Source organism: Sorex araneus, chromosome 4, assembly GCF_027595985.1.
Source record: "Sorex araneus isolate mSorAra2 chromosome 4, mSorAra2.pri, whole genome shotgun sequence".
NCBI classification, from domain to species: Eukaryota; Metazoa; Chordata; class Mammalia; order Eulipotyphla; family Soricidae; genus Sorex; species Sorex araneus.
In genome coordinates this window covers 44,607,856-44,634,467 of record NC_073305.1, presented here as the reverse complement: position 1 = coordinate 44,634,467, position 26,612 = coordinate 44,607,856, and the positions used below count along the sequence as shown (strand labels likewise).

Sequence of the window (26,612 nt, the reverse complement as noted above, 5' to 3'; positions counted from 1 at the left end):
TTTGGGAGGATTTGTGAAGAAATGGGGAGGAAAGTATAAGAGAGGGAAGGAAAGACTTGCATTTAATAAAAAACTGAATGTTGAGGTCTCTGTGGCTGCCTTCTATGTCTTTTTTCCTGGCCCTTTCTTCTCTTTGCCATCCCCCACTTCCCCATGGGTCCTATTGTTGGAGCTCTAAAAAAGCTTATTTTCCTCAGAATCCACTTTGAACACAAAGGACCATGATTCACAAGCTTGTTAATGAGGATTTAAAAACATGTTTTGTTTGTAAAAATAAAACAACCTTTTCTGTAAAATGTTATCTCTGATAATTTTTTTCTTGACACTTTTTAATGAAAATCTTTATTCTCTTTAAATTAGTAGAAGTTGTATTTTCTAAAAGAGAGATTAGTGGAACAGGACCTAGAAGGCTGGCAGGTTGTTTTTTTATGAGATGGGCAAAGAGGCCTCATAGTTCCTCTGATTTTTGACTTCAAGATAAAAAAAACTCAGGTGTTCTGTGTGCCACTCTGGCAATAGTTGCTTCCTATGGACAGGATTCTGTCATATTTTTATCACCAGATAACCCAGTTCTGTGTCATGTACCTTCTAGATGGTAAGATTTTAATTTATTTCAAAACCAGTTCTTCCAGGTTCATGCTAACTAAAAGTTCATGCTGATTGGCAAAAATACTTTTCAAATGACTGACAGGCTTCACTAATCTATCCATTCACCTGATACACATTTAACGCCGACTCAAAACGCTATGTAGATAAAACTGTAAAAATCAGCTATTGAAAAGACTCACCATGCCCCATCACTGTATGGTACTGAGTATTTTCATTATCCTCCAGCAACTTCATATCTAATTGGGGTAGAGAGAGGGTGAGAGGAAAATCAGAAACCTGGAGGAGGTAAGCTTGGAAGCCTTTGGTGCCTAGCAGTGAAGGGAAAGGCCTCTCAAGAGAAGGACTCATATAAATACAGGTGTGAGGCTTGGAGCGTGTTAGTGAGCTTGGAGTGGCACATTTGAGGGATTATAAACATTTGTTAAGGGTTATTTGCTTACAAGGAATAAAAAACAAGCATTTATTTTAAGTATTAATAGTATGTTCAAGAGTCTCAGGAGGTGTCCGGCTGTTAGCCATTGTGTGTGTCTGAGGCGCTCTGCTCTCCCGCATCATGTGATCTGTTCTGTTCCGTTCCCTGCTCTGGAAAGGTTTTTCATTTTGTTTCCTTTGTAATTTTGTTCTGCAAAGGACATTGTATTGCCATGGTTTGGGCTCTCTGCCCTGCCTTATGCTTTTTTGTTTGTTCTGGTTTTGGTTTTGGTCCACACTTGGAAATGCCCAGGGCTACATTTGACTCTGTGCTCTGGGATCACTCCCTCTGGTGCTTGGGGAACCATGCAGTGTTGAATATCAAACTCACTCCTCATACACTCAGTTTATGAGGCTTTTCTGGCCTGTGCTTTATGCTACTTTTATTGTTTTGTCTTGGGGGCACACCCAGTGGTGCTCAGGGATCATTCCTGGCAGTAGTTAGGGGACTCTATGTGGTGCTAGGGGTCACACCAGGCTCAACTTACATGCACAGCAAGCACCTTACCACTATACTACCTCTCCAACCCTGCTTTATGCTATTTTATTTCAGGTTGCTTGCTTGCTTTTAGAAAAACACTGAATAAATGTACTATCTCAGTTTGGATTAGTCCATCCTGTACCAGGTACCATAGCCTCTTTGTAATCTCAAGCATTTTAGACCTGCCCACTTCAGTTCACCATCGATGCTTCTCAGGTGAAGAGTAAAGATCAGCCAATTTAGCCAAAGCCAGTTGTTCAAATGTGTCATGAAATAGTGGGAGAAAATTTTTGAGGGGGTCTGGAGTGATAGCACAGCAGGTAGGGCGTTTGCCTTGCACACGGCCAACCTGGGTTTGATTGCCAGCATCTCATATCGTCCCCTGATCACTGCCAGGAGTAATTCCTGAGTGCAGAGCCAGGAGTAACCCCTGTACATCACTGGGTAGGACCCAAAAAAGAAAAAAAAAATTGAGGGACTGGAGAGATAACAGCAGATAGGGTGCTTCCCTTACATGCAGCCGACCAGGTTCAATCCACAGCATCCCATATGGTCCCCCAAGCCTGCCAGGAATAAATCTTGAGCACAGAGCGAGGAGTAACCCCTGTACATAACCAGGTATGTCCCCAAAACAAAAAACCAACCTAGAACATTTTTTTGGAAACAACAAGGTTTAGATCTCTCTTATATGTTTAGTTTTTTTTTTCCCTTTCCCCTTCCCCTTGTGATAATGGGGTGAATGGGGGGGGTCACACACTTGGTTATAATACTTGTACAGTTAGTTCATCACAAATTGCAGTATCATGGTGCTCATCCTTGGCTTGTGGGGTGGGTCATAGGATTAAGCTTATTTATGGCTTTATGACTGCAAGGCATACCTCCTGCCCAGTTCTCCTCCCCCACCCCCCATCTCACCCCCCAAGTAAAAGCTCCTAGCAGTGCTTGGGGCATACTCCTGGCTCTGGCTCAGGAATCACTGCAATATTTAAACATTAACAGACCTGGTGACTGCTTACTGTGATAAGTTGTGGCTAAGAATCTGCAAGGAGTGGGCCCCCTTGAACTACAGCTTGGAAGCCCCGTCACCCTCCAAATGAAGAAAGAGAAAAATATGCTTTGGGAAGACTTTCCTGTTCTCAGTAGATAAGGTGAACTGGAAGACAAGAGGATTGAAGGCAAAAAAGAAAAAAGAAAAAAAAATACTTTTAACAAAGTTTGATTCAGGTAGCAGGAGATGAAATTCCATGGATGCAGAAGAGGGAAATAGAACTGAGAGAGGAGGGTTGGATAGAAGAAAGAGGGAGGAGGAGGGGGGGGGGGGAAGTCAGTGGTGGTACTGCGGTTTGAAGCCTGGTTTTCCCAGCAGGTCTAAGCACAAACAATAGAAAAGATCCAACAGAAGAAGGCAGTTTTGGGGATCAGCTATGAGTTCCGTTTTGTACATTGTTTTATGAAACTGGAGGGGGGGAACATTTATACGATGGCTTCTAGCAGTTAGCTGGCATGCAGCCCTGAGAGGACGGAGGTAGTTGGTGGCGAGAAGCACCATTGTCTCATAAGGAGAGAGCAGCTTCTGCCTTTTCACTGGGAAGCATGCTATGAATAAGTTGAGATCCTGCATGCTTTTATCATTGGCATTGATATGATTCACAAAGTGTTTATGTTACCAAAAAGTCCTGTCTTGTTGAAAATGTTCATAATGATCTAGGACCATGGAAACAAATTACAAGGTAAAATGTTCCTTCAGCTTGCTTTAAAAATATAGGTGTTTGGGGCTGGAGCGATAGCACAGCAGGTAGGGCGTTTGCTTTGCACGCGGCCAACCCGGGTTCGATTCCCAGCATCCCATATCGTCCCCTGAGCACCGCCAGGGGTAATTCCTGAGTGCAGAGCCAGGAGTAACCCCTGTGCATCGCCAGGTGTGACCCAAAAAGCAAAATATATATGTGTGTGTGTGTGTGTGTGTGTGTGTGTGTGTGTGTGTGTGTGTGTGTGTTAACCAATCTTACATTAGGTTTTTCTTCTCAGTTCTTTTTGTTTTTGTTGTTGCTATTGTTCTTATTTTGTTTTTGGTCCATATCCTGCATTGTTCAGGGCTTGCTCCTGGCTCTGTGCTCAGGGATGACTCCTGGCAGTGTTCTGGGATCCATAGGTGGTGCCAGGAATTGAACCCAGGTCAGGCACATGCAAGGTAAATGTCACTCCCAGCTGTGCCCAAGACTTCTGAATCTGTGCTTAGGGATGACACCTGGCGGTGCTTGCGGGACCACATAGGTGCTGGGTATCGAACCTAGGTAGGCCATATTAAGGCAAACACCCTACCCACTATACTATCGCTCTGCACCCCTTTTCTCACATTTTTAAAGCAAAACAATTCTATCTTGGGAGTCCAGGTCATGCTAAGCACATGATCTCCGTGGAGGAGTTTCGGATTCCCTCTGTGGTTCAGCATGACCCCCTGAGCACTGTTCGGGGAATAGCCCCTGCCAACCAGTGCCACGGAGGATGGCCAGGAAAAAAAATATATTTTTGACTAATACTACATATGATTTGAAATATCAAAATATTTAGAGTCCTATTAGAAAAATCTACCTAGACAAGGTGACACTGATTCACCTTTTTCCTACCCTTGTCCTGTAATAGTTAAATACTCTGGAAAGAACTCAAGAGACAGTCATAGCAGGGTTCCAAAAGGTGGAAAGGAGAAGGTGGGCCAGGTCAGGATCTCACGAATTTAGGAAAGAAGTGCAGCGCATTCCTTTCATTTCGTCTCCCACTAAGAACACTCGAGAATGCCTGCCACCCACCACTAACATAGACAATCAGTAAAAAGAAAGGAAGGGAAAGAAAAGAACAAAAGGAAAAGACAGCTTGCTTTTGCCAAAAACCAGGAGTGAAGAAGACTTAGTCGTGAGCCCTGTTTCTCAAGTGTCATCAAGAGAATTCTCTTTTCACTCACATCTGCACACCTGATCTCCTACACTGGCAGCAAGATGATTCTTCTACCCCCTGCTAAGTGACAGCACCAGCCGCTCTGGGACTTTCAGCCGTCCCTCCCGAAGCAGTGACTATCCAGCTGGGAGGGCGCTTTCCTTGCATATGGCACCCTACATGGTTCCCCTGAGCATCACCAGGAGTGATCCCTTGAATTCAGAGCCAGGTGTAAGCCCTGAGCATTGCCAGGTGTGACCCAAAAACCAAAAGAAAAACAAAAAAATCCCAAGCCCAGTAGTAGATGAGAGATGTCAGAGAACAGAGACATCAAACTTGAGAACAGATCAGTAGAAATTGAATAGAATTTATTCAGTCTGAACAACAGATTAAAATAGACGGGGGTGGAAGGCAAATGGGGGCCATTGGTGGAGGGAAGTGGACACTGGTGATGGGATTGATGACAAAATATTGTATGCCTGAAACCCAGTAATGAGTAACTTTATCATTTCATTGGTGACTAAATAAAAAATTGTTAAATAGATGGAACAAAATAATGTATAGAGACAGACCGTGAACAGTTACAAAAAATTAATATTTGTATCATCAGGATACAAAGAAATGAGAAAGAACGTGAGGCTGAACTGTGAAATAGTGACTGAAATTTTTTTTGGGGGGGGCGTGTCACACCCGGTGATGCTCCAGGGGTTCCTCCTGGCACTGCACTCAGGAATTATCCTGGCAGTGTTCGGGGGACCATACGGGATGCTGGGGATCAAACCCGGGTCGGCCACATGCAAAAGCAAATGCCCTACCCACTGTGCTATCCCTCCAGCCCCTGAAATTTTTTTTTTAAAGATTAAAACCATATAGGGGCTGGAACGATAGGACAGCACGTAGGGCGTTTGCCTTGCACGCGGCCGACCCAGATTCGAATCCCAGCATCCAATATGGTCCCCCAGCACCACCAGGAGTAATTCTGAGTGTAGAGTCAGGAGTAACCCCTGTGCATCGCTGGGAGAGATCCGAAAAGAAAAAAGATAAAAACCATACAGCATATTTGTGGCTGTAATGGAATCAAATTATAAACCAGTAACTGAAAAACTTAAGAAAATATTCATGTGCTTTGAAATTGTGCCATATACTTCTAAATATTCCATGAGTTAAAGCGGATGTTCTCAAGGGAATTGAATGAAAGTGAAAATATGGTATATCCTGTTTTATGGAATACACCTACAGCTGTGCTGAGGGGAATTTATAGCACTGCTTTGCTTAGAGTAGAAAAGGCTGATGAGAAGGGAGCTAGAGACAGTGGTTGGAGAGCATTGATACTCAGGTGCTAAATGTGGTACAGTGTCATTGTAGCATTAACATTAACACTGGTGGAACAGTGATAGTACAGCAGGTAAGGTGCTTGCTTTGTGTGCATACGACTCACGTTTGATCCCTGAATCTGCATATGGTTCCCCCAGCATTGCCAGGAGTGGTCCGTCAGCACAGAGCTAGGGGTAAACCCTGAATACCTGTGGCCAAAAAAAACCCCAAAAAACCAAAAATATTAACATTGATGTAAATCATTTTGCCAAAATTTACTTTTTTTTCTGGAGGGGGGGCCTGTGCCTGACCATGTTTGGGGACACTCCGTTGTTTATTCAGAAATTTGTTCCTGACAGTGCTTGGGGATTTTACAATGCTGGGCCTCCTGTATGTGCTTTACCTGAAGAACTCTGTCTCCAGCCTATGAAGCCTAAATTGAAAAACCAAAATCAGACGGAAAAGAAAAAAATTTCAGGCCAATATTCCAAACTGCAGCCTAGAGAGATATCTCAAGGACTGAGTGCATACTTTGCATGCAGGAGACTTGGGCTCAGTCCCCCGAACTGCGTAGTTCCCCCGCTGAGTAATGAGCAGTGGTGCCTGAGCAGTGTAGGTATACCCCCCCCCAAATAAAACAGAACAGTAATAATAATCTAAGTTGCTATATGAAGAGCTAGAAAAAGACATGCAAATGAATTGTAAACAAACCGAAACCGTTTAAACCAAAATCTGGTTTTCGGGAGAGGGGTGGGCACAGCAGCACCCAGCGATGCTTATGGCTATTCCTGGCTCCATTCTCAAGGGTCATTCCTGGTGTGCACATGGAACCATGTGCAGTGCCTGGAATTGAATCAGGGTTGATTGCGTTCAGGTTAAGCACCTTAACCTATGTATTACCTCTCCAGCCCCTAAAAACTTAATCTTAGAATCAGCTAAAATATGGATAAACATTTAAGAAAACAAGGATAAAAGGAGAGAAGATACCGATCATCAATAACAGAATGGGAATATTATTACTGCTGGCATCAAAAAGATAGGGAACAGGAAAGGTAGCTTAAAGGGCCAAGCACCTGCATTGCAGGAGACAGGGCCTCATCCCAGCATCTCATGGTCCCATTAACAATGCTGGGTGTGAGGAGCAGAAGTGATAGTACAGCAGGTAGGTCGTTTGCCTTGCACTTGACCAACCCAGGTTCAATCTCCAGCATCCCATATGGTCCTCCAAGCACCATCAGAAATGATCCTCAGGGATCACTTAGATGCCCACTTCTACCACTGATAGAACTGGACATTGAACCCGAGACTTCTTTGTGCAAAGCCCTTTGAGCTGTCTCCCTTACCTCTGTGTCCATATGCTTTAGGACATTTTTCTAGTGAATTGTTGGCTTTTACATGCATTATTATAGGAGTAATTTATATGATAAATTGTCTTTGGTATGAAGTTTTTATTTTTTTTGCTCATTATCACTTTCCTTTTGACTTTTCTTATTTTTAGTCACTAAAATTTTGAAAATTTTTCTTCGATTACCATTTGTGGTTTCTGGATTTTGTGCTAGTTAGAAAGTCTTCCCTAGAACTTGCTTATAAATTTCATGGTAGTTTAATTCTTCAGATGTCCTTTTGAAATCTGGAGAGGCCTCCCCACAGAGGCTCTCCTGGACATAGCTTTAAATGGTAGGTTTTATTTCTGGGTCTTTCTGGGTCTGATTTTGTGGGTCTCCTCAGCCTTGTTCGAAATCTGGGTCACTGTGAGAACTGGATCATGTTAATCTCACATCCCCCATAGAGTGGTGCTTTACAGGGAAAGGAAGTAAGGAAAGGACATTAGCTGATCATCTGGCTCTTACCTCATCTATCAGCAACCTTTTTTTCTAGAGACAAACTCTAGTAGAAGAGGCTTTTGTTCCCTGTGTGCTCCTGGAGTTAGTATTTAGGTGACAGAACCCTTTCACTAGTCCCCAGGGAAAGAAACCAAACTTAGGGCCATTTCCTCCCGTTGATCCTTTTTGTAAATCCCACTTAGGTTGCTTCTCCACAGGGACCGCCTGCTGAATTGCTGGAATCTAAAACTGCCTCCTATCACAGTGAGGGGAACTTGGGAGTGTTGTCCACATTTCAGTACTACCACCTCGTGATGTGTTAGGATGAAGTGCTGGCTAGTGGCTGCTCCTGCTGAAGCCTGCATTTTCAAAATGGGTGTGAAGAATATTTGTTTGGTATAACTCCTTACCCCCTCCCTTTTTTTTTTTTAAAGGAATAACCAAGCTAGAAGGACAACCTGCTGTGAATGTCACCGGAAATGATATCACCACCCCTCCAAACAAGGAGCTCCCACCAAGCCCGGAGAAGAAAACCAAGGTAGGAATCAGAATTGTAGCTTACCTTCTACTGCCTTTTTTTTTTTTTTTTAAACAGTATCTTCTGTTGTTATTGCTTGAATCATGAATGAAATTTCTTTTTTCTGAGCTATTATGTCTTCTTAAGTTTGAACATGCTTAGAAAGTATTTTATATTCTTTTTTTTTTAATTGATGGGGGCGGCCTTACCTGCTCTACTATCTCTCCAGCCCTAGTATTTTACATCTTACTTTACCATAGTGACAGACCTCAACCCTTAAATCTCTTGGTCTAGAGTGATAGTACAGCAGGTAGGATGCTTACCTTGCTTGTGGCTAACCTGAATTCAATTGCCGGTACCACATATGGTTCCCAGAGCACTGCTAGGAGTGCTTCTTGAGCACAGAGCCAGGAATAAGCGCTTAGTACCACAGGTGTGGCCAAATAAAATAATCTCTGCCTGTGACCCTGTCATTTTTTATTATCCATTACTTTTGCTTTCCTTAACATCAACAGTTAAGAGGATTGCAAAACTGTCATTCTTCAGTAGATTCTGAAGCCTGCTTTCATGTAGAGGGAGTGTAATATCGTGTTGCTGGGGGTGAGGGCTTGCATCTAGCATCTAGTGCTTGGGGGCTACTCCTTGCAGTGTTGGGGGACCTTGGGGCTCCTGAAGCTCCTCCATGCAAAGCATGTGTTCCAGCCCTTTGAGCCAGCTCCCCAACCCAAGGGACATGGATTCTAAGAGACATTATAGCTTCCAACACTAAATTGGTACTTGTTGCAGAGTCAGATGTCACATTTACGTTTGTTTAAAGTAGGATGTGGAAGTTGTTTAGTCAAGATACAGGTCCTAAATAGTTTAATTGTCTGGTGAAAGTTAGTTAATTGTTTAATTGTGAATACTTCAGGGATAAAGCCAAGAAATTTGTCACTGTCGTAAGACAGAATTTCCAATTTTCTTTGTCTCCATCCTGATGTCATTCTACTATTTACTGAGCTCAGAAGAAAGAAATGCTAATTTTTAGTTGCTTCTATCCTCATTGCTTATACTTTTTACTTTGGATTGTGCAATTTATATTTTTAATTTGTTTTTATTCTTGTCTGTGTTTGATGTTGACCTTTTTTTAAAAAACAAAACAAAACAAAACAACAAATCAACATAAAGCCTTTGGCCACCACTCAACCTGCAAAGACTCCACCAACGAAAGCCAAAACACAGTCCTCTCCTGTCCCTAAGCAGCCAGCTCCCACCACCTTGGGTGGGTCGAATAAAAAACCCATGAGCCTTGCTCCAGGCTCAGTACCAGCTGCCCCACCCAAACGCCCTGCTGCCGCCACTGCCAGGTCTTCCGTCTTACCTGCAAAAGACATGAAGCCCAAGGTAAGTGGTCACCCGAGCATCGTGCCAGGGGAACATTTACCTCTCTGAGAGTCAGGCAGGCTTTTGCTGCTACCAGACAATGAGTGGAATCAGGCTAGTGGAATTGGGAAATACGGGAAAGGAGGGAGAATAATTTGGAAATCAGTTTGGGGGCTCATGGCTATAATAATATTTGTAGGCCATTGGTACTATTTTACCCAAAAGTTTGAAGACAATATAATGTTGACTAGTTCTTGTCCTTTGTCCCACCTCCTCCTTTCTCTTCACCTATTTTAACCAATTTCTCCTCCTTCACATACTAATCTAACATTCATTTTTAGTATAATTTCCACATTTAGTTGCCATTCGATTTCCAGAGATGAAATCAGCCTGCAGATGCAGCATTTCCTCGTTAGCCTTGCCTGTGCCTTCTGTACTCAGTGCTCGTTCAGGCTGGACGTCAGCAGTTTGCAGCATCACACGATTGCGTGCTTTGGTTCACCACCTCTCACTGGGCTCCTGGAGCCTTGCAGTTGTCTAGGTCACCAACACATTTTGCCTGGAATCGGGTCAATTTAGACCCATAAAAGCTTCACAGGATTGTTCTTGGGGGAGAGGGTGGACAGTCTGTGTTTGCCTTCTTTAGTATCCTGACTTGAGAAGGACCTTAGGCCAGGCTCATGCAGTTCCTCAATTGTAGGAAATAGTGAACAGTGTTAGTTTTGTGGTCATATGGAGAGAACTGGTAGAACCTCAGAATCGCAGTCTTAACATTTTTGAGTCCTTTTTAAAGTAAAAAATATATATGTGTATATATATATATAATTAGGAATGATAAAGCTCTGTTCCTCCTTTACCTAATTCACTGCTTCAGAAAAATTTATACCATTAGCTTGAGTAAGAGGGGTCAAAGGAGAGATACCTAGAGCCATGCCAGTGCTCCTCCCTGACACCTTTTCAGCAGCAAAACCTGGGGAGCTGGTGAGAAGGGATCTAGTGAAGTTTTATTTTCTAATAATAATGAAAGAGATGTGCAAGGAAATGGAGGAAGGCCAGGAGCTTAAAGGAGATAAAATGATGTGCACATTACCCTCTCAGCAACAGGATTGTAAACCATAGTGCTTAAAAAGAAAGGAAAAAGGGGCCTGAGCCACAGCACAGCGGATAAGGCACTTGCTTTGCACATGACTGACCTGTTTTGGATCCACAGCACCCCATATGGTCCCCTAAGCACTGCCAGGAGTAATCCTTGAGCACCTCCAGCTGTGGTACCACCCCCCAAAAAAATAATAATTGAGGTAGTTTCTATTAGTTCCCTTTCCTTCTCTTGGAGTTTTGAAGTTTTTCAATATTTCCCTTGAAGTATTAAAAGTTTGAAGGACATCCTTGAAAGCATCTGGTTTATTCCTCAAACTTTAGAATAGGTTTTAGTGGGGGATTCCTTCTGCACAAAACCCTGAGCTGGCAGCTGAATTAGTCCAGTATTCCATCTTTAAGATTCATCACACCATGGGCCGGATCGATAGCACAGCGGGTAGGGCGTTTGCCTTGCACGCGGCCGACCCGGGTTCGATCCCCGGCATCCCATATGGTCCCCCAAGCACCGCCAGGAGTAGTTCCTGAGTGCAAAGCCAGGAGTAACCCCTGAGCATCGCTGGGTGTGACCCAAAAAGCAAAAAAAAAAAAAAAAGATTCATCACACCATACTGAGTTTTTTTCACGCCTTCGTTTGTAGAATGATCATTATCCTGAACTCGCAGCATTAGATTTTTATTTACTCCGATGTCAGTCTTTAATTTGGGGGCACCTCCTCAGGTGCCCTCTTCTCTCAGAGTAAAAGAACTGAGTCCAATGTATCTCAAAATGGCATGCTTTGTTAAGTAACATGGTACAGTTACTTAAATAGTATGTGCACGTCCCCAATTCCTGTAGAAACCAGGCTAAATCCATTGCTCTTTTGTGTTTGTTTTTGGACCATACCATACCTGAGGTGATGCTCAGGGCTTAATCCTGACTCAGCGGTTAGGAATCACTCTTGTTGGTGCTCAAGGGACCATCTGGGATGCTGGGAATCAAGCCTGGGTTGGCTGCTTGCAAGGGAAACTCCCTACACACTGTACTATTACTCTGACCATCCCTCTATTCTATGTTTGGTTGTTTGTGATGGTGTACGCACCCAACTCTAAAAAGGAGGAGTTAGAGTGACTGTGCCTGAGGGACTTTGACCTTTTGCTTGCAGTGATTCTGGTGTTTTCTCCCTCCTCCTGCCTGCCGACTGTCATTGTCTGTGCTCATCCTCTATTTCCCTGTTTCCTCTCTAATTCTTGGAGATCCTCTTCTACCTTCTTGAACTTGATAAAGGATATCAAACTTAGAGTGCCCGGAAGCAGACTAGTTGGGGGCAGGAATGGGGCTGGGCCAATTCTACCAGAGTTTTCTTCCCTGTATCCTGTTCTGATCAGTGTTGTTGGGTGCAGAATCACTGAATTTAATTTAAAATACTTTTTAATATTTATGTATCTGTGTGTTTAATTTTTTATCAAGTATTTAACACCTTAGACATATCACAATTTACTGCAGTAGATCTTGAGCGGATGTTGTTTGCAGTATGTTGTCCTTTCAGAGCTTTATATTCTCATTTCAGTTGGTTTGGGTACCTTCTCCTTCATTTCCTGACCCCAGGTTATACAGCACCCTACCTGACTGACTTCTCAGATTGTCAGGGAGATTCTGACTTTAGAACCATATGCATATGTTTCCCCTTTCAGTTAGTGTCTGAGCTCCCTGCCCCTGTGCTTGCCAGTGTTTGCTTATCATCCCTTAGCAAGACTTCCTAGGACTGTGCTGACCTGTAGCTCTTACTGCCACTTTCCTCTAAGCAGCCTGCTGCAGAGGCAAAGGTTCCTGAGAAGCGGGCCTCACCATCCAAGCCGGCCTCTGCCCAGACCTTCAGGCCTGGCACCAAGACCACCCAGACTGCTCCAAAAGCCACTCTTGCCTCAACTGGGCCAAGTAGCCGGAGCTCCCCAACTCCTGTGCCCAAGAGGCCCACTAGTGAGTATTGCCACCCTTTCCTCCCATGGACCAGCAGGGAGGGCAGGATGGATCCAGCCAGTTTCCCAGATACCCGTACCAGCTGCTTGTGTCCCTGGGCATATGGGGGTACTTTGGAAAGTGACAACCATTGTCACCCTTTGAGATTAGCAGTTAGTCATAATCAGAAAAATCTTTGAGGACCAGATAGTAAAGTGAGCACAACATAGTATGCCCAACCCCCCGCCTCCCTCTTCTTTAAAAAGAAAATAGGGGCTGGAGAGATAGCACAGCGGGTAGGGCGTTTGCCTTGCACTCGGCCGACCTGGGTTCAAATCCCAGCATCCCATATGGTCCCCTGAGCACGGCCAGGGGTAATTCCTGAGTGCAGAGCCAGGAGTAACCCCTGTGCATCACCAGGTGTGACCCAAAAAAGCAAAAAAAATAAAAAAGGAAAAAATAAAAAGAAAATAGTGTGAAGGCACCACTCATGAATTACCACGTAGAATTTACCAGTTCTTTCTATAAGTGACCTCACATCACTATGGCATGTATTGGTCGTTGGCTTTGATGATAATGAATGTACTATAAGTTTCATAGGCATGAATTAATAACTTCCTCCGAAGGCTTTGTGGAAGACATTTTAAAACTGTAGAAAAAAAAAAAGAAAAAAAAAACTGTAGAAAAGAAAAAGATGCAGGGTCCAGAGACACAGTAGAGTTTCTGCCTGCATGTGTGAGCCCCTGGTATTAATCCCCAGCACTGCAAAAAAAAAAAAAATTATATGTAATTTAAAAATTAGATGCAGGGTCCAGAGAGCTAGTACAGTAGGTGAAATGTTTGCTTTGCACCTGGCTGACCTGGTTTGATCCCTGGTATCCCCATATAGTCTCCCAAGCCCACCAGGGGTGATTCCTAACATAGAACCTGGAGTAAACCCGGAGTGCTACTGGGTTAACCCCTACCCCCGCAATAAAAAGAGAGAGATGCAGTGTCTTGCTCAAAATTCCATAAGGACACAGTCTTTACTCAAGCTGCCTACTTGATTGCCCTATTCCCAAAGACTGATAGTCTCTGAATCAAAGGAGACATTTGGTAGTTGTTGGGTGAATGACTAGATCAGGATTAGATGAGCCAATAGAATCATTACATGTGTGTTAAGAAGTTTATGTGCTTATGCAGCTGTCAAGACTGAGAGCAAACCTGCAGATGTCAAGAAGATGATTCCAAAGTCGGCCTCAGGTAATAGTCCCCCCTCCCTTTTTGAGGATGTCTGTCATTTAAATTCCTACCTCCCTCGTGGCTTTGAAAACTCCTTTGCTCTTCCGTGAACTCTTAATCCTACTTCTGCAGCTGACCTGAGTCGCCCCAAGAGCATCAATTCTGTGAAGAAAACCCCGCCTGTTTCTGGGGCAGCCCCTGCTGCAGGGGTGGCTCCCAGCCGAGTCAAGACCACATCCATGTCTTCCCGCTCCTCCACGACACCTTCCACAGAGAAGAAGCCCACAGCAACCAGGCCCAGCCCCTCAACCCCCAGGCCGAGCCGCCTGACTACAAATGCTTCTGCCCCTGATCTGAAGAATGTTCGCTCCAAGATTGGCTCCACAGAAAACATCAAGCATCAGCCTGGTGGAGGCCGGGTAGGTCCAGGGCTCTTGGGGGTGGGGGTATTTGTTTTGTTCTTGCATGCTGGCCCCTGTTTCTTGTCCTGCCGTATCTAAAACTGGTCCCAAGGGGCGGAAATGATAGTACAGCGGGTAGAGTACTTGCCTTTTACAGGGCTGGCCTGGGTTTGGTCTCAGGCATCCCATCTGGTTTCCTGAGCACTGCTGGGGGTGATCCCTGGCAGAGCCAGGAGTAACCTCTGAGCACTTTTGTGTGTGGCCCCAAAACGAAAAATAAATAAACATTAAAAAGAAATAACGGAGACCCCAAGTATGCCATAGTCCTCATGGCAACCCACAGAGCCCACCCACAAAGGAGGATGCAGTAGGGAGATCAGATTCAGTTTCAGGGAATTTTCGCCTGGGCTTTGATCCCAGCAGCAGGCATGAGAGGACCTCTAGACATCATCACTCTGTCTCACTCAGGGTTTAGGCTTATATTTTTGTTTGGAGTTTTTCCAGTTTTCAAAATAAATAGAGGAAGAACTCTAGGGGCCAAGAGACACTGACCATGGAGCTAGTTCTTGATGGTTGTCACCCTGCACTGAGTGTCAGACAGGTGGAAAGTGGATCACCTCTTTGTTCCCCAAGCCCTGCCTTGATGGAGAGTCTGAGGGCTGACTAGGTTGTCCTCTCACGGCCCGGATGACTTGCAAGCCCCTGACTTTCCTGAACAGAACTGCAGGAGGCAGAGCAGTGGAGAAGTGCAGGGCAGGGCAGTGTTCTACCTATAAGGCTTTATTGGTCGCACCCATCTGGAATAATATATTTTTTTAATTCTTCAGTGGGGGGAGTAATTTATTGTTAGCCACCCCAGTGATTTGATATGTGAAAGAGGTGGTGGCAGGAATCCATCTGGAATGTTGAAGTCTCTCTGAAACAGTAACTTCTCATTGCCTGCGTCATTCTCTAGCATTTAAACAGCCCCCACACCTCTGCTATCCCTGCTTTGAGCAGGAAAATAAAATTGCTTCAGTTCAAAGCTGTTGGACAATTAAAGAGCATCCAAAGGAGGCCAAATCCTGGTGCTGTTGGAGGGTAGTGATGGCAAACGAGGGTTCCTTAAGGATATGGCTTTACAGTCCTTGCTAAGAGGGTCTGGCCTGGTGTTGTAGTCTTGGAGGTGTTGAGTGATTTACTCTGATGAATAAATTATTTTCTGACCCAACGTGCTGAGGATTATGACACTTCCCATCAACAGTCCTGGCTTCCTGTGGCGTGGCTGCTTGCGCAGAGCATACCAGCACCTTTGAGAGAGACGACATTGTGATGTGGATGACCCACATACCTGCCAACCAGAGTTGCTCATTTGGGTTTCTCAGCCCTCCTTCCTCCATCCTCTGTGATTGCTGTCTTGATCTCTTTGCCGTGTCTCAGCTTCTGTGCCTCTGCCTTGCTGGAAAATAAGTGTTTTTTTCCTAGGAGAATGTGGACCGGCTTCTGCCTGGTGTTCGGGCCTGGATGCTGAGTGTCGACTTGCCTTCTCCCTTCTTGGCATTTGAACTCTTATCCTCTTTGTTTGAAATTTGCCCTCCCTTTATTTCCATCCAGGCCAAAATAGAGAAAAAAACAGATCCTGCTGCCACAGCTCGAAAGCCTGATCCTAATGCAGTCACTAAAACAACTGGCCCAGTTGCGAATGCACAGAAACCGCCGACTGGGAAAGTGAGTTTTATTTAGACTTTTACCTCACGAAGGTAAAAGGTGGTCAATGATTTCTTCCGGCCTGAGTCACTTTCCCTTCTATTGCACTTTTGTCCTATCCTTAACTAGATTCTGCTACTTCTTGCCAGTGTTCCCTTCTCTGTGTTCGATGACTCAGCCATCAAAACCTTTTTTTGTATTAACCCTAAACGTAAATGACTCGAGTTGAAAGCCCATGAGCTGTTTGGGGGATATTTACTCAAGGGGATGACACAGAGCCAGAACCTTCATTCTTTCATAAGATCTTGGTCTGAACACAGAGCCCCAAGCTTAGCCAAACATCTTCCACCGAGAACTCTAAACCTCTGTTTTAGGTTAAACTTGAAAGCGTCTCATCACTGAGAGCTTCTTTTGTCCTGGATCCGAAGCACACCTTAACTGAACGTTGCTGTTCTCATTCCCAGAAGAAACCCACCAGCATCGAGCTTGTAGCACAAACCAGAGTACAGAGAGGCTTGAGCTGGAATGCTGGGTTCTTTCTCTTCGCCTCCACACTCCTGCCTGCAGTGCGATCCCTTTTCCCAGCTGTATATGATGGGTCATGAGCCTCTCTGGCCAAGGGCTGCGAAAGAAGTAGGGGATAAAGTCTAACCCCAAGAAATTGAAGAGTGGGCAAGTGAACTCCTCTGCATCGTGGCTTCTAGTCCTTCCAAGTCTCTGATTCCAACCAGGGTCTATTAGCCAGTGGGTTGCTAACCGATTATTCATCACGGATGTTGTCTGGCAGGCAGGAAGTGTTGAATGGTGGAACAGATGGTTGAAATTTCTTAGACTGGGTTCTCTCTTCTCTGGAGAACTATTTGTAAGGCTGCGTCATATGTGAAGGGCCATAAAGGAAGGGATAAGATGTTCCTTCCTAGGATTCTTTGTTTCAGACTTCAGCACCTGGCAGCTCCATTCCAGGATACTGTTCCTATATAGTCTGGTATAGTCCGGGGGCTGGTGCCTGTGTATACCATCTGTTCTCTCTGCACAGAAACATCACAGAACACACAGATTTGGGCATCTGGAAGACTGAGGAAAACATTTGGTTTTGTATCTTGGAGGAGGTTATTTTCATAGAGGCCATGTCAGCAGTATCCTATGGTCTGGCTTTAGTGTCTAAACCTATTCTCAGAGCTGCTCAGGGGCCCAGTGGTCTTAATTCAGGGCCTTGCACATGCCACACATGTGTCTACCATTTGAGTTCTTTCGCTGGCTCCTGAAAAAGATATTTTGACCTTTTCCTAACCTGAAGGGAGGGAGGGGGAGAGAGGGGTGGGAGGGGGAGGGGGAGAGGGAGAGAGGAGAGAGAAGGGAGAGAGGAGTGTGTGTGTGTGTGTGTGTGTGTGTGTGTGTGTGTGTGTGTGTGTGTGTGTGTGTGTGTGTACATGCACATCCACCGTGCTGAAGATCAAAGCCAGGGCCTTGCACACTTTCAAGGCAAATGCTCCACTATTGAGCAGACATCTGGGGCCACTGGAGAAAGTGTAAAAGCTACTCAGGCTGTGGCCTGTGCACCCCCTGGTGTCCAGAACTCTGCATGGCAGGTCCAACGGCTCCTGGTCCATTTGCATTTATAACTAATCAACATCCCTAACTGTTGGAAGGAATATGTCATGTCAACAGTTGCCTGGTACTTTTCTGAGCAGCTTTTGCCTTCAGGGTGGTCTAATTGCAAAATTTAAGCTGAAAATTTAAGGGAACCTCCATCTCTAAGAAAAACTCATTCAGTGAGCAGGATGCTTGCCAAGGAACACCGTAGGACACTGTGACCCAGTTCTTAGGGGGGCAAGCAGGGCAGGGGTTGGGTGGCCTGTGTGGGCATCTGAGATCAGCTGTCTGAGCCTGTGGATCATGTCCCCGTCCCCAACGAACAGTGATGACGACTGTGAAGTGCTTTCACAGCATCCATTTTTCTCCCTGTATGCTTCAGGCTTTTGCTCCCTTTCCTGCTACTTCAAAATGCTTCCTTTCTGCTTTTCCACAGCTGTTTTGCTGAAGGTGGGGCCGAGTTCAGCAGTTCTGGTGGTCGTGACAATCATGTGTGGACTCTGCCACCCTGTGTCTCTTCTAACCAACCATCTTCCTCTGTTTTTGTTTGTTCTCCAACTCTCCAGGTCCAGATAGTCTCCAAAAAAGTGAACTACAGTCACATTCAGTCCAAGTGTGGTTCCAAGGACAATATTAAGCATGTCCCTGGAGGTGGTAATGTAAGTATATGCTCTGGGCGGCTGGGGAGAGGACCCCTGCCAGGCACACAGGACCACAGAAGCCTGAGCCCCAGGCTTGTGCCTGGATCATACACAGGGTCTCACATGGGCAGAGAATGGGGCTGGAGCAATGCTACAGGGGGGGAGGGTGTGCACGGTCAGTTGAGCTGGTTCTCCTGCTCCTTAGTGTATGTGTTTGCTTTTAGTGAGAATTTCCTATGCAGGGAGGATGTGGTGAGATGAACACATAAGCATTACTAGAGGTAGTGTCTATTGTCTGCACATTTCTGGAAATTATAGGTATCGTGTTCGAATCTTAATCTGTACTGCAGAGCCACAGCCCTTCCTTCCATGGACTTTTACAGATTAGTACGTGGCTCCACTTTACATTTCTTTGCTGAGAAAATGCTTATTGCATGAAGTACACAGGAAAACAAAGTCAGATGTGTGAGAAAAGTGTGCTAAGGGGCCAGAGCAATAGTGCAGCAGCTAAGACGTTTGCCTTACACACAGCCAGCCCGGCTTTGATGCCAGGCATCCCATATGGTCTCTTGAGTATCTCTTGGTGTGGCCCAAAAACCAAGGAAAAGAAGAAAGAAAAATTCCCAAAACCTCATTCCAGCTGATCTGTGGGCAAGGAACTGACAAGATTGGAGGTGAACAAAAGGGGCGTTTCCGGAGAGCCTTAATGTTGGGTTTTAGAACCAGAGACTTGGGAGAGGAGCACTGACAGCCAGGGGCGGGTGTGCGTGTGTTTCGTGAAACAGCAGTTGGCCTTGCTGGAGATGAGATCAGTGGCTCTGAGAAAGGCCACCCGACTAGAGTATACCCATGTACAGGGGCTGGAGATTCTAAAAGAAACCTAGGTTTGGCCTCAACAACTTAAACAGTGATTGTCTCTGAGACAGTAATTCCTTCACAAGCTGAAGAAGTAACTTGCTGGACTGGCATATGCTTTGCATGCAGGGGACCCACGCTCGGTCCCCAGTATCATGTGGTTTCCCTGAGTACCCCTGGGTGTAGCCCCGAGCCAAAATAATAGTATAAAATGATGAATCATTCTTTTTTTTTTTTTTTTTTTTGCTTTTTGGGTCACACCTGGCGATGCACAGTGGTTACTCCTGGCTCTGCACTCAGGAATTACCCCTGGCCGTGCTCAGGGGACCATATGGGATGCTGGGATTTGAACCCGGGTCGGCCGCGTGCAAGGCAAACGCCCTACCCGCTGTGCTATCTCTCCAGCCCCAATGATGAATCATTCTTGCGTGTTCTCCGTAGGTTCAGATTCAGAACAAGAAGGTGGACATCTCTAAGGTCTCCTCCAAGTGCGGGTCCAAGGCCAACATCAAGCACAAGCCTGGTGAGTCTGCTTTCCTGTGCCTCTGGGTGAGGTGCCATGACGGATTCGGTCCCCAGTGCCTTATCAGCCACCTCCTGCCTGTCACAGCAGTGGGGACAAGGCAGCAGGTCCTTGTCGGGAAGGAATGGGCTGAGGGGTCATGAGGCCTTCCCCAGGCTAAAGCTGAAGGTGTCAGAGCGAGCTCACCCACAAAATCAGAGACAGAGGTGTTCCAAGCACAGGAGAGGGGCCCTCAGACCCCCCCGCAGCCATGTGGTGCCACTGAGGGGAACGCCCCTGCCCTCAGCAACAGCCTTTCTAAACCAGACCCTTTGGTGCTTAGTTAACCTTCACTTTTCTTCTTTCATTTGGAAAATCAACTCTTTCATGATCCCTCCTCTGAATGATATGGAGCACCTGCAGGGTTTGTCAAGAACCTGGAAACTGAGGTTTGCCATATAAGCAGAGAAGAGGTGCCTGGCTCTGCCCTCTGCTGAGCCGGTGGCCCTGCTAGTTTGAGAACTGTGCCCCTGCCCCGAATGCCAGCCTCCACCCCCAGAGTTCCTTTCTCTATTCCTGCCCTAGCCTATGTCCACGCATGGCTTGGTGGCAACTTTGGGCCTGTCCCTTCTCACCTCCATCTCAGTGCCAGCTTCTGTAAAGTCCAGTCTGACCTGACGGCCGGAGTACTCCTGGGACGGGAGCTGGCAGGAGGCATTGCCCCACTTGTCCAGAGCCCAGAGTGGGCATGCGCTGTGCTCTGGGCCCAGCAGGCCTGTGGTGAAGTGGGGAGACACAGCTGGGGGTCCCCACAGGCTGACCGGCCCCTTGGTAGGATGAGTCCTACTTGGTAAACATGTTCCCTGTGCTTTGATCCATGCTCGGAGCCTCTAAGACACCTCCCAGCAACTTGCAGGTGGGATGGGTAAGGTGCCATGGTGGATTCTGTCCCCAGTGCCTTCTTCAGCCACCTCCCTGGACACGGCGCGCGCGCGCGCGTGTGTGTGTGTGTGTGTGTGTGTGTGTGTGTGTGTGCGCGCGTGCGTGTGTCCCCACATATAGCTTAAAAAGTTATATGTAACTTAGAAAGTTTCCCAGTTTCAAGATCTCCGCCCTGGTTTCTGTTTGGCCCCAGGTGGAGGGGATGTCAAAATTGAAAGTCAGAAGTTGAACTTCAAGGAGAAGGCCCAGGCGAAGGTGGGATCCCTGGATAATGTGGGCCACCTGCCAGCAGGCGGTGCTGTGAAGGTAGAGTGGGGCCTGGGGGGCGGGGCCGTGGCCAAGAGGGCTTGGGCTGTGCCCTGGAGTCTGGGTCCCAGCAGGTGGGCTCCTGTCACCGCCCCTCAGTCTGTGCAGGAGTCATCTCAGCCCTCCATTGCTCTTTCCATTGTTCCTCATCAGCCTTGAGGCAGGAGAGGTGAAGAGGGCCCCAGCCACCTCCGACCCCTCCTGAGAGCCCCAGCCCTCCTCACTGTGGGCCCCACAGCTGTTCCGAGGTCTGGGGTGGGGCCCAGATGGGTGGTCTGCGTGTTCCCATTTCCAAGGAGGTGTGGGTGCCTGCTGTGTCAGGCTCCGCCCCCTGGGCGTGGCTGTGCCTGCAGGCCTCGGAGGAAGCGCCCTGTGCTCCCTGTCATGTGTGTGACGGGGCTGCTGTGTGACTGGCTGGGCCTCTCCTCCCTTCCCTTCCTGTTCTCTTCCCTCCCTCCCTCCTTCCACACTGCGTGAGACCCTCTGTGTGTGCCTGGTCACTGTCTCCTTCATTCTGTCTCATAAGTGGGGGTGCAGGGAAGCCCCTTTCAGGTTAGTTCAGCTGCTCTGGACGAGTGAGGGCATCAGCGAGAGCAGCTGTGTGGGACGGCCGCCCTGCCCCTGCGGCCCTGCCTCTGGCACACCCTCCCTCAGGTGCTCTTCGGGCTCTGACTAGTTTTTGTGAGCATTTGGGGGTCCTGGCCCTGGCCTCATTTCCTACCCCACCCACCTCGGAGCCTGTCACTGGCAGGGCCGTGCAGGATGCCCCGTCCTTGGCTGCCCACCACAAGCTCAGGTTCTTCTTACTCCCATCCCCTCTCCTGATCCCTGGGATTGAAGTCTGATGTGGAGGCCTGTCTTCGGCATCTCCTTTCTCACTGCTGGGCCTTCCGGCCACCACGTTCCTCTTTCCCTTGTGGCCCTCCTCGTCTCCTCTTGATTCACACTGGTGTTCACATGTCCCCCAATGTCCTCCTCCTGTGAAGCTTTCCAGTCCCCCAGAGTCTGAGTCTCCTCTCGTCCCCTTAATTTCTTCCTCCTCCTCCCATACCTTCGAGCCCCAGAGCAGAACCTCAGCCTGGCACAGCCTGAGAGATGAGCAGGCGGGGCTCCCTGAGCAGCCCTGAGAGTCTCTGAGCATAGTTGGTGGGGGCTGGGGACAGGCTGAGATGGGTTGGTTCACAGGTGGCAGCTGCTCCCCTCAGAAACTGACCTCAGGGTCAGATAGGACCTGTCCCCGGCACCCCATGTGGGAGTGATTCTTGAGCAAAGAGCCAGGAGGAAGCCCTGAACACTCTTGGATGTGGCTCCTCCCTCTCCCCCCCCAAAAAAAATAAAAATAAATAAATAAACTGATCTCAAGCTCCCGGGGCCCACTGATGGGTATTTCTCGGGCTCATGGCTCAGAACTGCTGCTTGCTAGGTCCCTGGGAGAGGCCCAGGCCCTACTCTCCTGCTCAGTGCATAGCGTCTCGCCCCACACCCGGCCCCAAGCCAGAAGCTGGGCCTCCAGGCAGGGCAGGAGCAGGGAGCACCTGTCCAGATTCTGCAGATGAGGACACACAGATGCAGTGGGGCAGGGGTGGCCGGGTGGGGGTTGCGTGTAACACCCATTCATCCCCCCATCCCACTTCCTCCCCGACTGACCCTGCACTGTCTCCCCCACTGTTTCATTGTAGACTGAGGGCGGTGGCAGCGAGACCCCTCCGTGTCCGGGCCCCCCTGCTGGGGAGGAGCCGGCCTTCCCTGAGGCAGCGCCTGAAGCTGGCGCCCCCACTTCAGCCTCTGGCCTCAGTGGCCACACCACCCTTTCAGGGGGTGGTGACCAAAGGGAGGCCCAGACCTTGGACACCCAGATCCAGGAGACAAGTAAGTGGCTGGGCTTGGCCTGAGGGCCAGCCGGGGGCCCTGCCACTGGCTGCAGATTGAACCTCCTTTGTTGTTTGACTAGAATGTGGCCTAAATTTTAACGAAGTCACCTTTTATTTTCCAGGCATCTAATGATGACATTCTGGTCTCGTCTTCCGTCCCCTGTGTCCCCCTCTTGTCTCCTTCGTTGTCCTCTTCCCTTCCCTCCTCCCGTGTCACTGCAGATTGAGACGTACAGGCTGACGTTCCGGGCAAACGCCAGGGCTCGCACCGACCACGGGGCCGACATTGTCTCCCGCCCCCCCCACTTCCCTGGCAGCCTCAGCTCAGGCCCCCGCGCCCTTGGCTCCCTCCCCCGGGCTGCCCACTAGACCTGAGGGAGCTGGGCCACCCCCTAGCCCCCTCCTCCCCCACCTCGCTTGCCCAGGGCAGCTGCGGTCCCATCCCTCACAACCCCTCCCTCTGCCCCTGCCCAGCTTGCTTTGCTCCATCCCGCCCCATCGCGCCGCTGCTCCATGGGGAAGGCTCACAGGGCTGGGGGGGAGGTGGGGAGGCTGACTTGGGATCTTGTGGGATCTAGGAGGGGGAACTGGATTCCAACCTCCTCTTTGTCTGGGTTTTTTGGACCAAACCCAAGAGAAACTGACATCCTCTCCCTCCTTGAGTCTGCCTGGAAGGAAGAGTGGATGTGGCGGAGGCCGCCTGTGTCCCCTGGAGCCTGCCAAGCCTCTGCCTCCTCCTTTGAACCCTGCATTGGCGCCCACCATGCCAGTGAGGCCAGGCCTCTTGCTGTCCTGCCCCGAGTTAGTTTGGGGTCAGTGTTCCCTGATCCTGCTTCCACACCTGACTAGCTGCTGTTTACTTATTTTTCTGGTTTTCTCTCTCCTATCCAATGCCTCATGCCCTCCCCCAATAACCTAAAAACTGGTGTAGTTTGGCAGGTTGAGGCCATCTCAGTGAAAGTCCTTAGTAGGTGTTAGAGGAACAGGGAGAGGAGATCCTTAAGCCTCCAGCTTCGAGGTCAGACATAAGGGGGCTGCCCTGGGCTGGGTAGCTCAGGGCCCCAGAGATAGCGTGGGTTGCAGGAGGGCAGAGAAGTGTGCCCTGGTGAGCTTGTAGGGCTCACCAGGGGCTAGTCAGAGTGGGCTGGTGGTCATGGCATTTTATGTGTATGCTGCTTTTCTTTTTAACCATGAGGCTGTCTCATTCCCTGGGATCTATTGGGAGATACACCTTCAGGATTGGAGACACAGGGAAAGGCCAGGGAGGTGAAAATCCTCTAGCCTGCAGACTGGGGGCATTCAAGCCCTCAGTTACTGCGGAGCCCAAGATGTCCAGCACTCATGGATTGTGGGGAATCAGGTCTGGAAATTTTTTTTAAAAGACATGGGACTGAGGCCATCCGCATCCCTGGTCACCTGACTGGAGAGGAGAGGAAGAGATGTCCCAGCTAGGCCCAGCCTTGGGATAGCTGCAGTGAAGAGAAATCCCGGGAATTGTATTGACACGAAGATTCTTATTGCACTTGTATTTTTTGTATTAAAGTTTGCATGGTTTCTAATAAAGGATTCAAACATAACAGTTTGCAGTGGAATGGCCTGGGAATTCCCAAGGGCTTCTCCTCTGGCCAGGCATTTGCTGCAGTGCAGACTTGCCTCTGAGGTAGCAGCCACACTTGGGCCTTCAGGCCTTCCCCCTCCCCCTGCTCCTGATGCCCCTTGGAGCTGGAGAAGGGCACCCCTGGACTAGGCAGGTTCTACACACTCGCAGTTAACAGTTTCTTTGGGCAGTTTTAACACCATATCCCTAACTTCCCAAGCATATACCAAGAAGTTGCAGGGGTCTAAAGTGTTCCTAGAACCGGACTGTCAACAGTGTTCGGCACCAGGGCCCCTGTGTCAAGATGGGTGAAATAGAACTAGCAAGAACACGATTCAAGGGGTGGGGGAGCATGAGGAAAAATCAGTAAGGTTAGGGCACCTGTGTCCTCTGCCAATCTGAGGCCAGATAGATCCTGAGGCTGCCTTGTTGGCCAAGGGTGGAAAGGTCACCAAGGGGACAGGGTGCTGAGAGGTGGTCCCCGGTCACAGCTGCCTTGGAGAGGGGGAGGGGCGGGGGATGGGAACCAAAGGCCCCTGTGTGCTGTGGAGTCGCAGCCTTTATGGGCAAGATGTCTCTTGTTATTTCCTAATCTGCTTATGGCTCGGCCATTATGTGCCGGTCTGATTCTGTTGTATGATTAAGAGTAAATAAAGCTCATGTCGTCCCACCATCACCTCGTCTGTATGATCTGATCTCAGCCCCCAACCACACTGCTATCTCAACCTACGCATCTGTGGGCAAGGGCACACAGGGCCTCCCAAGAACCAAGCCGACCTTGACTGCCGAACTGCCTATGGGCCTTCAAACCTGTGCAGCACGCCCCACCCCACCCCCCCCCGCAGAGTGGAGGTGGCAGCTCTCCTGGTGGCAGCATCCTTAGCACTCGCTGCCCCAACCTGCAAGGACAGGATAGGACACATACCTACTGAGCAGCTAGCTGACCCAAACACCACACCGGCCTGGGCACTGCAAGTCCATCTCCTGCTAGGACCTGAGTTGGGGAAGCTTGGAGCTCCCCTATACCTTCAGCTGGGCTACAGAAGCCCAGTGTTCTGCATGAATCTCATCCCCGTCCCAGGGTCCCACTCAGGGTTCAGAGGCCCCGAGAGAGGGACCTGCCTCCCTCCCGTGGATAGCGAAGCTCACAAGGGATAAATAGAACTTTATTTTAAATAAACATTTGCACTCTGTACACAGCCCCAGTGGCTGGGGGCTCAGTCGTCGGCGGTTTTGCGCACGTCGAAGCTGCCGCAGGGGCCGCGCAGCAGCTCTGCCAGCAGGGAGAGGAGCTGCCCGTGCTCCTGCTGTACCCCGGGGGGCAGAGCAGCCAGCTCGCTGCGCAGGCTCCGCTCCACCATGCGGCCCAGGGCCCGGCGCAGCTCCCTCAGCAGCCGCACCGTGCGGGAGTCACCTTCCAGCCTCAGCAGATCACTGTCACTCAGTGAGATGGTGGCCCGGCGCCCATCATCTGGGGAAGGGAAGGTCAAAGTGAATCTGGGATCCTGAGGAGCGGGGAGAAGGGGGACAGGCAGGCACGGCTGTGAGCACCCACCACGGATATGGACGTCCCCATCAGTCAGCAGCAGCACGGCAAGTGGGTGCACCTGAGAGGAGTCCCGGACGAAGACACTGCCATTGGACTTGACAGCCATGAAATATGTGAGCCATCGACTCCGAAGCCGTGTGGCCTCCCTAGGAAAACAGGGCTGTGTGAGGCAACCTGCCAGCCGGGGGCAGCTACCCCAGCCCGCCCAGCCTGCCGGCCCCCACCTGTTAATGGTAGACTTGTGCAGCAGGATATTGCCTGATTTGGTCCTGTAAGTGACACTGTTGGGTTTGAACTTGCCCTGCCGGGTCACCTTGCCCTGCCTCACCTGCAGTGGCAAAGAAGGGAAGATGGGTGAGCAGGCATGGAGCTGGAGGTGGAAATGGGGCTGTGAATCAAGTCCCCAGCAGTACCTGGATGAGGTTGGGGTATAGCCCTGCCATCAGCACACCCTTCACCAGTTCCTCCTCTTCACTATACTCGTTGCACTGGGCAGAGGGCATTGTGCAGTCGGAGGGCTTTCCCACCAAGAAGGCTTCATAAATGTTCTCTGAGAATTGCTTGATGAGTCCTGGGGAGGCAACATCAGGGTGACTCTCGGGCCCTGGGCCACTTGGTCCATTTTGGGGCTACATGGACTGAGGCCTCCTCATGCAGAGCAGGCACTCCAGCCTGGAAGCCCTCCCCCAGCCCCTGCAGGTGGGGTGCTGCTGACCGTGGATGAAGCGCAGACTGGGAGCATAGAGCAGGTTTTCCTCCAGGTAGTTCTCGCGGGAGCTGCGGTCCTGCCAGCGCAGCACCTCCTCCCAGCCAGCAACAGCCCGCACGAAGGCAAGGTGGTCACTGCCACTGTCGTGGCTCAACAGTGCCTTCACCTGGGAGTGGACGAGAGGGGACTCAGGTCACA

At 48.8% G+C, this 26,612-nt stretch overlaps 2 protein-coding genes across 6 annotated transcripts in view; one reads left to right on the top strand and one right to left on the bottom strand.

Annotated features, from left to right (window-relative positions):
* Positions 1-22,996, top strand: part of MAP4 (microtubule associated protein 4) — a 172,719-nt gene extending 149,723 nt beyond the window's left edge. Inside the window, 11 exon segments of the mRNA XM_055135293.1 lie at positions 8,064-8,167; positions 9,314-9,529; positions 12,391-12,562; positions 13,724-13,783; positions 13,895-14,181; positions 15,757-15,870; positions 18,009-18,101; positions 19,380-19,461; positions 20,576-20,688; positions 22,368-22,557; positions 22,682-22,996. Of these exon segments, the coding sequence (XP_054991268.1) occupies positions 8,064-8,167; positions 9,314-9,529; positions 12,391-12,562; positions 13,724-13,783; positions 13,895-14,181; positions 15,757-15,870; positions 18,009-18,101; positions 19,380-19,461; positions 20,576-20,688; positions 22,368-22,557; positions 22,682-22,689 (1,439 nt within the window). The 3' untranslated portion in view covers positions 22,690-22,996.
* A 2,308-nt stretch (positions 22,997-25,304) lies between these two features.
* DHX30 (DExH-box helicase 30) overlaps positions 25,305-26,612 on the bottom strand; it is a 37,127-nt gene continuing 35,819 nt past the window's right edge. For all 5 annotated transcript variants that reach the window (XM_004615282.2, XM_055134959.1, XM_055134960.1 and 2 more), the window contains 5 exons: positions 26,421-26,580; positions 26,119-26,276; positions 25,930-26,033; positions 25,712-25,851; positions 25,305-25,627 (listed from right to left, as the gene is read on the bottom strand). In XM_004615282.2, the coding sequence (XP_004615339.1) occupies positions 25,374-25,627; positions 25,712-25,851; positions 25,930-26,033; positions 26,119-26,276; positions 26,421-26,580 (816 nt within the window). In that variant the 3' untranslated portion in view covers positions 25,305-25,373. The remainder of the gene's footprint in view (positions 25,628-25,711; positions 25,852-25,929; positions 26,034-26,118; positions 26,277-26,420; positions 26,581-26,612) is intronic.